Here is a 16225-nt window from a genome sequence, read left to right on the forward strand (position 1 = left end):
TCTTATTAGCCACAAATATAAATTGGGGGAAGAAAAAGTCGTGCACACAAATTAATATTTCTTATGCATTATTTGAACTCCATACTTCCACAGAACACATTTGAATATTTAGGGTGAAAAGTTAGAGAAATGGAATTGAACACTGTCACGATGGGTTTTGAGGTCTGGGGTTGACAATCAGACTATCACCGATTGTCAGAAACGCCGGTGGGGTGTTTGGGCCTGTCAGTCCACACGAGAAGATGCGTTGGACGCCGACGGCCGGGGGAAGAGCCAAGCCAGCCAACCCCCCGCCGCCTTGTGCAACACATCTTCTGTTCTGCGGTAAAGATGGCGGCGTCTGAGGGGGCGCGCAGTAGTCGGACCACGGCAACAGCATTTTGAAAAAAGCTCCACATTTGAACAACACCTTCTCATTCATCTTCTTCCTGGACGACGTGTGTTCCCCTGGAGTAAAGACGGTCGCTGTCACGCAGCGGGGCTTTTTTTTTACGTTTAAAACCCGGGGGGAGTTCTGGATTTCTGTGATTGCCGCTAAGAGCAGCTAGCTGTTTAGCCAAACCAGCTAATACGCGATAGTTAGCGGTGAGGGAAGGAGGAGGGGGATTGAGGAACACTTATTCTGCACGCACGCTCCTCCAGCGCAGGGGAATGTGAGCCAGAGGCGCTCTGGGGGATTTGCTCGCTTTGTCCCGAACGTCCTTACGACTAACTACCGGGATGGGACAGCAGGTAGGCCGCGTCGGTGAGGGCACATCGACCGGACTGCAGCCGCCACAGCCCCACGCGTCCCAAGCGCACCAAGTGAAGGGGAACCGGGGGAGCGTCGCCGGGAGGAGACCCCGAGAACCTGGCTGTAACAGCGGCACACCGCCGGGCAGGTCCGCTGCGATCAACTTGCCTGACCCGTCGATCAATATATTCACCAAGCATTCAGGTAAATATACCTTAACAAGTGTTTGTTGGAAGCAGTGCGTGGAGTTGCCTTAATATTTGTTGCAACTTATTAGCATTGGCTAAACAGGGTTGTGCTAGTTTGACGTTAGCGGAAATAATCGGAAGAAAATCTTCACTCTCTCTTTTTTTTTTTTAAACTGGTTCATCTTCCTTCCTATTGTTTGCTCAAATTTGACATTACTGCTGGAGATGACCTTCACGGTTATGCGATTTTAATAATAAGTTCTATCTTGTGCCTTATGTTCCATGTGACCTGGCGATGCTTAATTTTCGTCGCCTCCGGCGTCGATTGTTATGATTTCCCTCTTGGATGCCATCATCTGATAGTCGCTTCGGTAAACAGTGATCTTCGCCCTCCGGAGGTTTGGTAGCGATTCCACCCCATTAACTTTGTAGAAGAAGGGTGGCGGGTGTTTTTGTCATGCTCACTTGCATCCTGTCTCTTTTTGTCTACTGTTACAGCACACTCAGCAAGATGAATGCATCGTTTGATTCTCTGCTGAATAATTTAGGTCACCTTCTGTCGTGACAAGATTACGTTCATTCATTTGAGATTACTCCCAAGTAATTGTTTTTTTTTTTTTGCAATATCAACGTCTGTCCCTCCTATTGAGGGAGATTAGTGGGATCAGCGCTTTCTTAGATGTCATGAATTAGATGAGTTTTTAAGAATAAATGGAGTATTTGTAAGCAATAAGGCTGGATTTACTGCGATTAACTTGGTGACCGGGTTTGAGTGTTCTGTAGTACTTTCAAATTAGCCAGTTACATTTCGACACGGCGATAGCGGATTCATATTCATTCCAAGATCAATATATGTTTGCGATGCATATTTGTCCCGAATATTTTTTTGTTGACTCGCAATTTCTGTTATCTCATCTTGAACGAGGACAGCTTTTTTTTTCCAATGAACTTGGAATGTGTTGAGTAATGACAATGGTACCTTGGGCAGCAGTTTGCATTATTGATCAGAATAACAACTCAAGTCATGGAGATGACATGATGCCTCCTAGCGATACTAGCTAGTTTGGATGTTGTCATTTTCGTATTTTGACGCTTTTACTTTTTGGGAAGACAATACAGGCAAGGCATCCTGCATTTGTAAACTCAAGTTGCTCTCAGTAGTGTTGTGGACAAGGACACACAGACAATGGGGACTTTTGGGAATGGATAGGATTTCCCGTCCGTGGCCGTATCAAAACTAAGCCCAAGAAGCACAGGCTTACTGAGTGCAAGAGGAGTATTCTGCTTTCTCATGCTGGGAAACAAGAGTGTCTTTTTGATAGAAGTCATACTGCCTGGGAAGATTTTGGTCTTCAAAGTCTATAATAATAGAACAAGGAGAGAATGAGGACCAAAGTCTTTCACTGGCTCATTAAAAGGCGGTGACAGTGATGAAGAATTGTTATTCTTTGTGAAAGGAGCTATTTGTTTTATTTCACTGCCTGAAGTGTCAAGTCTGTGCTTCTGTCGATTAAACGAAATTACGTAGCTCTTATTTGATCCCTTTGGTGATTTGTCAAATCTGCTCCAGAATTTTTTTCCATCTTCTTTTTTGTTGTTTCGAGTTGTTATAGCGACTGCATGGTCTGACAGGATTCTGATGATGACCCTTCATTGTTAGCACGAGTAATATGTCGAGTTGTTATAGTAAACAGGAAAAAATACAAGATGTGGAATACTTCTCATAATTGCTTTTTTTAGTCTTTGAGGAACGCGTGATTTTCTGTTGAGGTCACTCACGCCTGTCCGTATGTTGCTGCACTGTCCCTTTTGTGAATGTCGAGGATCCATCTTGCATGCCGACGCTTCAAAACAGTCCAATGGACAGATAAGAAACAGGAAAGCTTTGCTATGAATCCCCTCATGCACTGCTGCGGTCGTGTTTTCTCCCCCCCCTCGGAATTCATTCATGACAAGGTGAGTCACTTCCTGTCTCGAACTCAGGTGTGCCGCAAGCAGTCTCTCTCTCGAGACATTATTTATTCAGCAGCTCTGACTTCCTCTACCTCGCCAGGCAGAAAGAGTCATGTGACCTGTGACATCATAGTCAAGCCAAATTCTGAATCTTAAATACTTTATTTGAATATGTATATCATTTCTTGTCTTTTGGTCACGTTGACCTTATCTTAGACTCATAATAAATGTATATGTTGAAGCACTTTTATGTCCTGGCCAGACGACAATGCCTGGATCCAGGATCCATGGATTTAAGCTGATTTGCATCAAGGGTGAAATAGGATTAGAGACAAATCCACTTTTGCTTTGACTGTGTGCTAGTAAAGCCTTAATAACCAGAGCAAGCCGCGCAGCAGCCACAACATAATGTGTGAGAAATCCTATATTTAGCTCCTGCAACTTGATTAGGCTTCAATAAACCAAATTTGTCCAAAACGTGTCGGTCAGTGAGGCCTTGTGACTGCCGATATCCACCAGGAGGAGCCATGGCCGTTAGTTCCATTTTTGTTTTGATAAAGTTAAAGTAGAAAATACAGATATTAAAATAATAAAAAAATTGCTTTTAATATGAGGCAAAGGAATCGAATCCAAATCGGTTACTGAAAATCAAAAATTGAATCAGGGCTTAAATTAAATCCCAAATGATTAATGTGTTGAAATATCTCAGCATAGAGCATCATTGTAGATCCTCGCAGAAATGACTTCTATTTTGCATATAAATGATCATTTGACAAATATTAAAAAGTCATCAGTTGTTTTAGTGGAACGTTCTTGTCACAGCATGCAAGCTTTACTGCATCGCTGCCTTGAGCTTTAGCGTCGGCTACCAGCCAAGCTTCTTTAGTTCCCCAAAAACCGCAGTCTTTTAGTCCTTGGCTTGGACTCTCTCGCAGCTTATATCATTAAAGAGGCGGGATTAATTAGAACAGCGCGTGGTTGGCTTTACAGATGGTGAAACCATTCCATGCATCTGTCATCCTAAGAACACAAAATGTTTTCAACTTTCGAGAGAGCTCCACAGCCAAATTGCCGTAGTGGCTCGTGTTTAAGTAGCGGCTTCGCTACAAGGCTTAGCTGTGATGCTGCGGAAAAAAAAATAGATAGTGTCGGAGAGGGCAAGTCCCGCTGCCAACCCTGTTAAACATTGATTGGCTTCCAGGATCAATCCTCTGTTGCTGGCATTATCCTTGCCGTTTATCTTCTGGGTTGCAGGCTGGAGAGTTGGCTTGGAATTTCCACGTATAGTACACACATAGCACATATTCAAGTTGTGTGTGTGTGTGTGTGTGTTTTTCTGGCAGGTTTCCAGAAACCCCCTTGGCATGTAATGTGTTCTTTTGAGTTCAGTTGCATCGGCGTGGAAAATGGACTACTGTAATATTAAAGTATTTCTACCAGTGGATATGTTAGTGTGGAAGTCACACAATTCTGAATGTTGATGTCAAGACATCTTCTTTTTTTTTTTCCACTGCTGCCCTGTGGCACACTTTGGATATCTTGTCACATGGTTATCCAATGACGGATAGATAAGCGGCCTGACTTTTACTTAAGGTCTCTGCGCTAGCTCTGGATTTGTGAGCCATTAGCAAGGACATTAGCTTTATAAATAAATGAATAAAATTAAATCAATAAAATGATCAAAATAAAGAACCACTGCCTTAGAAAATAGTCTGAAAGGTTTTCGAAGACATATGTCGAGTTTTACAATGATAATTGTCATTTGAACACGCTTCGTGATAAATGTACAGGGGTTACATTTCCCACACCTCATTACTCATGTTAGCAATTAGCATAGCATCGATAATCACGCCCTGAGGCTGTGGTGGGTCACAAATGTTGCAGGGTCATCTTTGTCAGAACCTTCACAGTCCAGCATAATGTGTTCCATGACGCTGGCTGACTCCCACGTTTTTCTTTTTTCCTCCACTTTCTCAAGAGTGGTTCTTTGAATTTTTCAAAGCGTTCAAATGTTGAGGTTGTCGAAGTATCTGTGACCTCCATGCCGAAAAGTCCAAGGGGTTTAATTTTAATCTTACTTCAGCTTTATCCTCTCTTGCTTGTAACAATCAGAACTCCTTTCTGTCTTTGTCTGCCGCAGGATCGCCTGGAGCCAAATCTGGCTTATGTAATGTTTTGTGCACGTGGCCATCATTGTATCAGGTTTGACGATCGGCTTCCTGCAGGCAGGCAGCCATCTTTTGTCTACACCAATATGCACTGTAGAGTTATTCTTGGTGTCATGCTGCTTTGTTTTGTTGACTAGCAGCTAAAAATAATCACTTACCTACATAGTCATGGGCTGCAGATACATTAGTTTTCCAAACTGTGGCACGCTTTCTAATTTCTGGATTTGACACGTCTGCTAATTGGTCATACGAGCAACTGTCGGATAGGTCCAAGTAAACGGTGTCACAAAATATCAGGGTCACCTCTTGGCGTGCCCCCTAAGTCGCCTTCTGGTAAACTCGACACAAAGCAGTTTCTTCAAGAGGGCGCATGTGCTACGCTAACAACACGGAACGTGACGACCAACTGCTCATTCAGATAGATGTTACAGTGTTAGTGGCTTGAGTTTGGGCCAAATAAAAAAAAAAAAGCAACCTGTTCTATCGTATATCTGTCACGTGAAGCATTGAAGCGATTTGGACGATTTCACGTAATTAGGTCGTGTATAATGTATGCAGTATTCATCTCATAAAAAAAAAAAACATTCCTCGAAGTGAGTTTGATATTGAGGTCTGTAAGAAGAGCAGCTATGACAGTTGGCTTAACGTCACTTGCAGTTGTGTGTGCAGACACACACACACACACACATTCTCACTCATTCATTCCCAATGGGACAAGACCAGCCATCTGCTGTTGATTGCAGCTGTAGCCCGAGCCTCCACTCCACACACACACACATAGCCCAGCTTCCATCTTTCCAACTTCACAATCCACTCCGCCTTAGTCCCCAGACTTCCACCGAAACATATGTCTTGGATCCTCCCACCCTCCCATGTGTCATCCCTCACATCACACAGGGGGGCATCAGTCATGGCTCTCTCTGTTTTCCACGTGTATCACAATGTGAATTGGATTCTTGCGCAATGTTTTGGTGGATATACTTCACGGTGGACTCGCTTTGTAAGGGTGAACTAGCTTTTTCAAACCATTTCTTCAATCAATACTTGGATGACCTACTTTGAGCCAGATCAAAAAAGCTCTAGGATGTACTGGGAACTGTGGTTGAGCCAGGTCGCGGCTAGTTCCGAACTGCGGTGCATGCTGGTCCAGAACAAAGGTGTGTGTTTTGAATTCATTCCGATGTGTAGGCAAGAAAAATATTCATTTTTGGGTCATTTGTCTATTATTATTTCCTTTCTAACAATTCTGGATGAATAGTGAAATCTAGCCTTTGTTTGGATATTGATATCTGATAATAGCAAAAATGTGGTGAGATACAGTAGATAGGTGTTCTGTCATGAGTCAACTCATTTCATCACCCTCCTCTCCCACTCCCGCTGCAGCTGTCCCGACACGTAGCGGCTTTAGCAGCAGCTGCCGCACGTTGTTCAACTCCGCCACTCACGTTCCGCTTCATCAATCGCAAGTCAGTCTTTGTGGGTGTGAGTTTTTGTTTTACCTACGCGCTCTGTCTGGTCAGGTAACGTCACTCTCATCACAGCCCCTCCCTTTTTGCTCGCTTTAAATCCGCACACGGTGCTAGCTCAGATCATACCTGACCTTAGGGGTGATCACTTTAAGAGTCGTTTTGTCACGAGTAATGATTTTGAGGTGCCTGCAGGCAAACAGTTTTGAGGAGGACTGGGTGGCCCTTAGTGGCCAGAAACTTCGCACTGGCTTTAGAGAGTGTCCTAGGCCTGGAGAAGCAGGTAGATCAGGAAGATTTAGAGTCATCAAATATTTGCAACTTCAGCCGTCACATTTGATGTTCATTTCTTTTGACTGATTATTTCCCTTCTCTTTTGTCCTTTTTTTTTTTTTTTTTTTTTGGTTATGCTTTTTCTCCAGAAGCTCTACACAGGCCATTTGGGCTGGATTCTGCAGCCCTGACAGAAGCGGTACGCTGGAGCTCCAAAGAGAACCTCCTGGGGGCGGCCGAGAGCGACCCCAACCTGTTTGTTGCACTTTATGACTTTGTGGCCAGTGGGGACAACACACTTAGCATCACTAAAGGTAAACACACAAATGTATGTCAATGAAATATCTAAATCTATGAAAATGAAAATTGCATGTTTTGAGTTGTTCATAGCAGATTTTATTAGGTGCAGTTGCACGGTCACGTAAGATAAAAAATATATAAAAAAAAAAAAAAAAAGATTAGAGTGCTCAGTTTACATTTTCAAAAAGGTTCACTTTAATCCCCAAAGATTGGCATAATTTGAAATATTTAAAATGACAATAGACTTTGTTGTAAAATAACAGCTTCACAGTTTTGAGGTAGCCGTTCCAAATTTAACGAATTGCGGTGATGACATTTAGCCATGACGTGCTTAATCCTGCCCTATAGAATATATCTGCATCATCAAAAAGGATTGTTGCTACGTGACGTGATGTTATACCAACACACGCCACCCACACCTTTCCATGAAAGCATGTGTTGCAACACAATTGCATAGTCATTTCCTTACCTGGTAACTTAACAAGTAAACACTTGAGGCCATGCCGATGATTGACAGGTCATCCAAACCCTGAGGGGAGAAGAAACCGTTTCATGAGAAGCTTTACAGTTATACCTTTGGAATGTTGTGTGGCAAAAAAAGCTATAGGTCGATAAGAAATGTTGGGACACCTGGCCGTGACGTGGAAAAAAAAAAATATGGAGATGATTTCAAATTTGACATCAACAGGTGGGTTACTTTGAGCAGGGAGTCGTTGACCACAAGCACGAATGAGCTGCTCGGAATCATCAGCTCCAAAGTCCAGGGCGGCACTCAGTATTTCCAGTCCTGCAAAGGAAATAAAAAAAATAACGGCGGAGTGGATATTCAAAGTAGTTTCGTCGGTAACGTGACAGCGGGCTTTGTCGTATTTATTTCCACAGATCATCCCAATTTTAATTGTTTATTGGCTCCAACGGCCGTTTCCCGGACAGCTGGCTTTGGTGTGTGTGTAAATGATGCGTCATGTTCACTGTGACTCACCGGACAGTGCGCGAGGTCCGGACGTTGAGCTTCTGTTTAATAATTGGAGGAACTCTCATAAGGCATGAATAATAATGGCGATGAACTCGACGACTTCCTGCTGCACTGCATCATATTGTGGCTTTACTTTAGTCAAAAAGAACAAATATAGATTTTTATTTTGTTTTTTTGCACCCTGGCTCTTAGTATCCTTTTTTTTTTTTGCATGTGTAAGTTGAGCTGTATTGGTTGTTTATTTTCTATCCAGTGAATAGGTAACTAGCCATGTTTCATGATTGAATCACGCCCTTCCTCGGTTTCGAGGAGCGCGTGCCTTTCCGCTCCCTCACGTCTCCGGCTCTGACGTCAAGAGACAAGACGGAGACGCCAAGTCACTACATGTCTGCTTCTGCCCGGCGCTCGCATGGCATCTTGGCGCTTCTTATTATTGTTGCACAGCTTTTGATGTAGTTCAGTCACACTGGCAATCTGTTCAAACCGCTCCCGGTTTGTTTGTGTTGTCGTTGTGTCCATCAAAGCGTCCTCATCCCACATTCTTGCCTGATGACAAGACTCCATGTTGAGTCTCTGAGTTCCTTCTTTTGATTTTATTTTTTTGTAATTAGATTCCGTTTTATGGCTTTCTAATCCTGATTCCGCTTTCTGACTATCTTAAGGGCGCATATAGGATTAGGTTTGTGGATTTAGTCATTTTGACCCATTCCCCCCCCACACACCAATATTACTTTAATCAGAGGCTGATGTTTTCATTTAGTCTGCATTTATTCTTTTTGTTCTCCTCCCATCCCAAGCTTCTTCTAGAGCAAAGCCCAAAAGAATCCCATTTGAGTTAGTATTTTATGTTGTTGTTGAATGCTTGCTGAATATTCCCCTTTTTTTTTTTTTTTTTAAAGTAAGAGGTCGTGATTTGAAAATATTCAAGAATTATTTGTCACACAAGAAGAACATTTTCTCTTCTGTTTGCCCAGGGGAGAAGCTGCGTGTGCTGGGCTACAACCAAAATGGAGAGTGGAGCGAAGTCCGTTCCAAGAACGGCCAGGGTTGGGTCCCTTCCAACTACATCACACCTGTCAACAGCCTGGAGAAGCACAGCTGGTACCACGGGCCCGTGTCACGAAGCGCCGCCGAGTACCTTCTCTCATCCCTCATCAACGGCAGCTTCCTTGTCCGAGAAAGCGAAAGCAGTCCCGGGCAGCTGTCCATTTCCCTCCGCTACGAGGGGAGAGTCTACCACTACCGGATCAACACTTCCTCGGATGGAAAGGTAGCATTAGCTAGCCGGCGGTTAATATCTGGAGCGATCCTGACTTCCCTCCCTCCGTTCTTCAAGGTGTATGTGACGTCCGAGAGCCGCTTCGCCACCCTGGCCGAGCTGGTCCACCACCACTCCACTGTAGCCGACGGCCTGGTCACCACACTGCATTACCCGGCACCCAAGTGCAACAAGCCCACCGTGTACGGCGTGTCGCCCATCCACGACAAGTGGGAGATGGAGCGTACCGATATCACCATGAAGCACAAACTAGGAGGTGGCCAGTACGGCGAGGTGTACGTGGGCGTGTGGAAGAAGTACAACCTCACTGTCGCTGTTAAAACACTCAAGGTGTGAAGATATTTTACCTTGATTTCAATTTTATTATCTGCCAATGAGCAGAATTATGGTTGTAAGTCGCCATCTGCTGGTAGACTGCGGTAATGCCTATAAATGATCAACTATTCACTCTTTTTTTTTTTTTTTTTAAATCATGCTAACATTTCTATCCTGCTTCTTTAATGACAGGAGGACACCATGGAAGTGGAGGAATTTTTGAAAGAGGCTGCTGTCATGAAGGAGGTTAAACATCCAAACCTAGTTCAGCTTCTTGGTCAGTATCTTATCTGATTTTTACGAAATTTCCAATCCCGGAAAAATATCAAAAATACCTCTCCCACAGGTGTGTGTACGTTGGAGCCTCCGTTTTACATCGTGACGGAGTACATGCCGCACGGCAACCTTCTGGACTACTTGAGAGATTGCGATAAAGAAGAAGTGAATGCTGTGGTTCTTCTCTACATGGCTACGCAGATCTCCTCGGCAATGGAATATTTGGAGAAGAAGAACTTCATCCACAGGTGAGAAGAAAGCACCAGATGCTATTCTGTGTGAATTCAAATGAAATATGACAGAGGTTTCTGCTATCAGGGATCTCGCGGCGAGGAACTGCTTGGTCGGTGAGAATCACGTGGTGAAGGTAGCAGACTTCGGTCTGAGCAGGTTGATGACTGGTGACACCTACACTGCACACGCTGGGGCCAAGTTTCCCATCAAGTGGACTGCGCCAGAAAGCCTCGCTTACAACACCTTCTCCATCAAGTCCGACGTGTGGGGTGAGTAACATGCACTGGTTCACGTCACTAATTCATCCCGCCGCACTTTTGCTCACATGATCCACTTTGCGTTCCAGCGTTCGGAGTCCTGTTATGGGAAATAGCCACCTATGGCATGTCTCCATACCCAGGCATCGATCTGTCTCAGGTTTATGATCTTCTCGAGAAGGGCTACCGAATGGAACAGCCTGAAGGATGCCCGCCAAAGGTCTATGAACTCATGAGGGCATGTAAGTCAATTTTTTTTTTTCCAAGTCATTGTGATTTCGACTTGAACTCATTTTCATGAGTTTTGTTTCTGCTAGGCTGGCAGTGGAGTCCATTCGACCGACCATCGTTTGCAGAAATCCACCAAGCCTTTGAAACAATGTTCCATGACTCCAGCATCTCAGAAGGTAGCGTCTTTTGTGTCAAACGTGATGGATTTAAAGACATTTAAAACTTTTTTTTTTTTAAACTGAAAATTCAGACTTCAGATTGCATTGATATATATTCTTTTTTTTTCTTTTTTTTTTTCCAGAGGTAGCAGAGGAGCTCTGTAAGACAGCATCCTCCGGTCACGGCAGTCCTCTGCACTCTTTCGACACTCCCTTATTGCCCTCCAAATCCCGCACTATCTTCAAGCACACGGAAAACAAGGAAAACATCGAAGGCGGGCTCGACGGGAGGCCAGATCACGGCACGCACGGTCCCTCAGGTACAGCTAGACACGCTTACCTCGCCACCAAGCAATCAAGTACACCACATTACAGGCCCGCAACGCTTCCGGGTCACCTTGACGCCAAAAGTCAACTGCAGCGTCGCCAAGCCCGCCGCCTGAGGAGAAGGGCGATCATTTTTCTCAACGATTGACCACCTGTGCAACTTTCTGTCCATTCCCAAGTGTGCATTTTAATCAATTAGTAATTTAGTTATAAATTAAGGCATGTTGCTGAGCACTAATCTAAAATTTCAAAAATGTTCCATCTCTATGTTGAGAATAAAATGTTGGTCCCGTATGCTTGTCTGTGACGCATGATTGTCTTTCTGTCATTGTCCCTAAAAACATCATTGACCCAACTTCAAGTTCATCAAAGCACTCAGCATTCATCATATTAAAATAATAAACCAAGCCACAAAACAAGGAGTAACATTAAATCCTGCATAAAACATTCCGGAACGTTTTTTTACTGAGTGGTTAGCACGTTTGCTCTGACCTTCTTATAATATGTGGAGTTAACATGTTCGCCCAAAACTAATACCACGCATGTTTGGTGAATTAAAGACAGAATTGTCCCTAAATGTAAATCAGGGTTTGTCAACTTGTCCTATTTCTCACCCAACGTGGCTTCACCTTTGACCCCAATGAGGACAAATGCAATAGAAAATAAATCATTCCCAAGAAGAATCTAAACTTTTTTTTTTTTTTTTCCTCCTCGTCTTTAGGTTGGACTTCTTTATTAGGAAGCGAAGGACGCACAAGCAGTTCCCCGGCGCTGCCCAGAAAACAGCAACCCCGTGATAAATCTCCCGGGAGTCTTTTAGAGGACGCGCTGGACACAGGCACGTTCACCCGAGATCGCAAGACTAGCTTCTTCAGCTCCTTCATCAAGAAGAAGTCGTCGTCATCGTCTTCCTCCTCCTCCTCGCCGTCCTCCCAACACCAACAGAACCTCCCGACGCCTCCCAAAAGGAGCAGTTCTTTTCGGGAGATGGAAACGCAGCCGCACAAGAAATATGAACCCACTGCTGATTTCAGCCCCCCGCCTCCGCTACCCCAGTCGGACAGTTTAAGTGGCTTCTCCGCTTCCCCTTCTCATTCCCACGGCGAACCCGCCCAGACTCAATCGCGCTGCTGCGGGGCCGCGTTTGGACAGAAGCCCTCCGGCGGTGGACTTGTCTCGCAGGTAACAAGCGGTAGCAGCTGGGGAGGACTCGCCGGATTTTTTACCCCCAGGCTTATCAAAAAGACCCTCGGGCTGCGGACAGGAAAGGCGGTCTGCTCAGGGGATGGTGGAAACATGGTTGGTGGGCCTAAGGCCTTACCCAGGTCCAATTCGACCTCCTCGATGTCAGCCGGGTTGCCAGATCTGGAACGTATTGCTTTGACTTTACCCAGGAACCGCAGTGCTAAGACTCCTCTGGAGAGAACCGCTTCAACCACCTCCCAGCCAGAGAACGGGGCTACTACACGTGCTCCTGAAACTCTACTCAGGAGGATGGATGAGGGGACCGCGCAGATCAGGGAAAGACCCAAAGCCAAGCTGCTACCCCGGAGCGCTGCCGCAGGAGGGAGGGCGCCAGGAGTCGGGGGGGAAGTGGGTGAATCGGATAGTACGTCCCGGGTGAGGGAGGGTAGAGAGGACGGCGGGGCGGGACTGGAAAGGCAGCAAAGCTGGTCGTCCCCTTCGAAAAGTTCAGCGGCGTCACAGACGCACAACCACAAAGTTCCCGTTCTCATCTCCCCCACGTTGAAGAACAGCCCGGGCGACGTGCACCTGGTCGGATTGGACTCTCAGGGGAACCGATTCAAACTGTTGTCCGAGCACCAAGCCGACCGGGACAGGCCGCGATTGGTCAAACCCAAATGCGCCCCGCCTCCTCCGCCGACCTTCCGCGGGATACAACACTCCTACAGCAGCGAGGGAGAGGAGCAAGTAGCAGCGGCGGCGGTGGAAGTCAACGGAGATACTTTAAAAAGTCACAGGTCGGCCCGCTTGCCGGGCGGAACCACCACGAGTAGACCATCAGTGCCACCGCCACAAGTGCCTCCTGCTACTAAAATGGCCAACGGGGCATCACACTCCAAAGTGGCCCTGCGGCGAACCAGACAGCCGTCGGAGAGGGTCCCGTTGGAGAAGATCAGCCGCGAGGCCCTCTTGGAGTGCGCCGAATGCCTGAGCAGCGTCCTCCATACCAGCTCGGAAAGCCCCTCCAGCAGTCAAGTGCTGGACGCCGGCCACCAGCTGCTGGATTACTGCTCGGGTTACGTGGATTGCATCTCCCAGACCAGGAACAAGTTTGCCTTCCGTGAGGCGGTGGGAAAACTGGAGCTCAGCCTGCAGGAACTGAGAGCCTCAGGTGGCGGAGGACTGAACTGCTTGGGCTCCAACAGCGTACTGGACAACCTGCACAGCTGCATTAAAGAGATTAGCGATGTCGTCCAGAGGTAGCCGACGCTAAACCACCATCGAAATGATCTTGAACCGTTTTTGGGACGTGACAACAATGTGGAAAGTACCTCAGAGAAATCACTACAAACTGTCAGCTTTTTATTGTTTACAAATAGTTGTTTCATAAAAACGCCAGTGTGGACACTTCCTCCTTTTTTTGGGGCTACGTCTGACCTGTACATATTCTGATAACCCTGACGCCAAACCAAACGCGATTCAAGTCCAAAACGTGAAAGCTTTGCCTCGCGTCGGCCATAATGGTGAAATGAATGTCAAGCGTGCGTCGCCGGAACAGATTGTCACTCGATTGTGCTCAGCCTTACTGACTAGCAGACGATGGTTTGCTCCTGTCCAGCTCAATGTTTTACGAATGTGTGAATCATCGCTCGGCTGCATGTGGTTTTTTTTCTTGGAGCGTTTTGCACCGTGTCTAGCAACTGAGGGACCATTACGAATTATTGGAAGCCATTTTAACTAGCGGACAGGAAAGAGCGTCAGCATTTTGTTAGTTTGATTTACAACATGGGCTCTGTTTTAGAATAGGGATATGCGTTTGACCTAATTTCCTTGATTGACTATGGTATCAATTAACAATTGACTGCTAGCTGGTTTTAAAGAATATTACAGGTTGATTGGGCGTTCTCAATTTTGAAACTTCATTTATTTACAGGGCGATTTTATTTTTTTAATCATTCACATTTGGCAGGATTGTTTTCAAATTACAGGCCCTTTTACGGTTAAGGATTGTGTCTATCCCTATTTTAAAACGGTACAGTATTTGGGAATATGATCGAATCTTAATATCAATTTAACCACAAGATATGGAAGAAAAAAAAAATGGTAAACTGTACACCATGGCCTTTTGAGTGCTGAATTATGAGAAAATGTCATTTCTCCTCAATATTCAGAGAAAATGAATGTTTCTTTTTCGGCCTACAGCATGAATGAATTTCACCTCTGCCACGTCCTCAAAAGCATTTCAATATTGATCTCTGGATGTCCTTCCGCACCACATTTCATTCTTGAGAGGAGCACAGGGTAGCACACCACTAGGCCATTTGGGACAGCTTTTTTTTTTTTTTTTTTTCCAAGTGTACTTGCATCTTATGGACAGTACAGGACTCCGTGTAGCCTTTGTGGTCTCAGTGCCTCACGTCTGCAATTTATGAAACACAGATCAAACACACTGAGTGCTCATCACACTAATCATACAGTTGTAACTCTTTCTAGGCTAATCCACAGTCTGTCTCGAGCACATGAGCAATTTGTACATTATTTGGGTTAAAGAATGATTTCTAGAATGTCTATGTATGAACTTGAATTTTAATTTATTTTTGTTTTTTTTATTATTATTAAAAGCACAGAGCTATTTTGGGAGAAAACGGGCGGGGAGTTAATATTTGTTTTATTTCTCAAATCCAGAAATCAATTTACGTTGTCACAGCAAGGGTGGCAAATTTGATCCGGTCCGCTTTGCATTTCTAAAAACAGAATTTCCGAGTACTTTACTTTGAATTTAAAACACACACACACGCGCGCACCCTGATATGGCCCCTGACAGGACAAAGGGTCCCCCCAACCCTGTTTTAGATTGAGGCCTATCCATCTGCTTTCTGAATGTATTCTGAAGTCATCAAATGTTCATCAGCATGAATATCTCATCTCTTAAGGTGCCGTTACATTTATTTATTTTTCTCACAATTTGTAGTCCAAGCTGCTTGGCTACTTATTGAGCACAAGCTGCAAGAATTGTACATGTATTGCACAAGTACGCAGAGAGCACGTTGTTTATTTGGGCTCACAGCTTAATGTACACTGGATAAGGCCTCGTACATTTTCTAACATTTGCATGTGAAACACTGCAGGTCCATAACACATACATTTACAAATACTGTGAGTCTCAAATTACAAGCGAAATGTCGTTTTTCTGTGATTCTTGGTGCCTTTTACGTGAGCAAATTTCTTTCAAGAATCTACAGCCTCATAAAAAAACATGCATGTGTCATATTTCTCTTGCTTTACACATTTATTCTATCCTGAGCTACTTCATTTTTCTGTCATTTTCCTCTATTGATGATCTATTTTCTCTTGTTTAGTGATGTAGTGTCATCAAAGATGGAAATAAAATGGTCACCCCCCCTTGGAATACATTGAAGTAACAGGGTCTATGAATAAATTGAGTTTTGTCTTCGTATCTCATGCCTGAAACAATGCTGACATAACTATAGTGTCCTCACAATGCTCACTTTTCCATTGTTTGTTGTTGTTGTTGCACTTGCCTTCATTGTTCTCATGTTTGTTTTCTTCCACACCTTTACTCCCTGTCTTGGAAAGTGCTCTGCAGCTCATCTTTATACCAAAGTGTTTCAAGTGCAATGAAAGCCAATGCTCACAGTCAGAAACGCCATCATGGAGTATGTGAACCTTCACATGCATTAAAAAAAAATGTTAACACATTTGTTTAAATGTACAAATTATATATTTGTTTTTTATTATTATTTAAAGCTCACATATATTACTGTGAAGTTTGCTTATCAGTGTTAAGTCTATTGTAAATAATAAAGATATTGATTAATATTGTATCACTGTTTTATTGGTCTTTTGATGCCAGTTGTTCAATATCAAATATCAATTTTTATTATG

At 44.4% G+C, this 16225-nt stretch overlaps 1 protein-coding gene across 4 annotated transcripts; it reads left to right on the plus strand.

Moving 5' to 3' along the window:
- Window positions 1-162: 162 nt before the first annotated feature.
- Window positions 163-16139, plus strand: abl2 (c-abl oncogene 2, non-receptor tyrosine kinase). Of its 4 annotated transcripts, none has more exons than XM_085928897.1 (11): window positions 163-937; window positions 6934-7095; window positions 9032-9327; window positions 9394-9666; window positions 9844-9928; window positions 9998-10175; window positions 10246-10430; window positions 10508-10660; window positions 10736-10825; window positions 10951-11127; window positions 11856-16139. In XM_085928897.1, exons 1-11 carry the CDS (start codon window positions 721-723, stop codon window positions 13580-13582), a joined length of 3543 nt encoding a protein of 1180 aa, XP_085785023.1. In that variant the 5' UTR covers window positions 163-720; the 3' UTR covers window positions 13583-16139. The 4 variants fall into 4 exon arrangements, with proteins under 4 accessions (XP_085785023.1, XP_085785022.1, XP_085785024.1 ...); XM_085928896.1 differs by having other exon boundaries at window positions 164-937; window positions 6931-7095; XM_085928898.1 differs by lacking the exon at window positions 163-937 and adding an exon at window positions 4312-6791 and having other exon boundaries at window positions 6931-7095.
- The last annotated feature ends 86 nt before the right edge of the window (window positions 16140-16225 follow it).

Source organism: Syngnathus leptorhynchus, chromosome 13, assembly GCF_054491065.1.
Source record: "Syngnathus leptorhynchus isolate UIUO chromosome 13, UIUO_Slep, whole genome shotgun sequence".
NCBI lineage: Eukaryota > Metazoa > Chordata > Actinopteri > Syngnathiformes > Syngnathidae > Syngnathus > Syngnathus leptorhynchus.

What these genes read in the sequence shown, in the direction of transcription:
- abl2 (XM_085928896.1), top strand. Translation starts at nt 721, where the DNA reads ATGGGACAGCAGGTAGGCCGCGTCGGTGAGGGCACATCGACCGGACTG. An exon ending in ACACTTCCTCGGATGGAAAG is followed by an intron (nt 9,328 to 9,393) that starts GTAGCATTAGCT and finishes CCGTTCTTCAAG; the next exon opens with GTGTATGTGACGTCCGAGAG. An exon ending in CATCAAGTCCGACGTGTGGG is followed by an intron (nt 10,431 to 10,507) that starts GTGAGTAACATG and finishes TTTGCGTTCCAG; the next exon opens with CGTTCGGAGTCCTGTTATGG.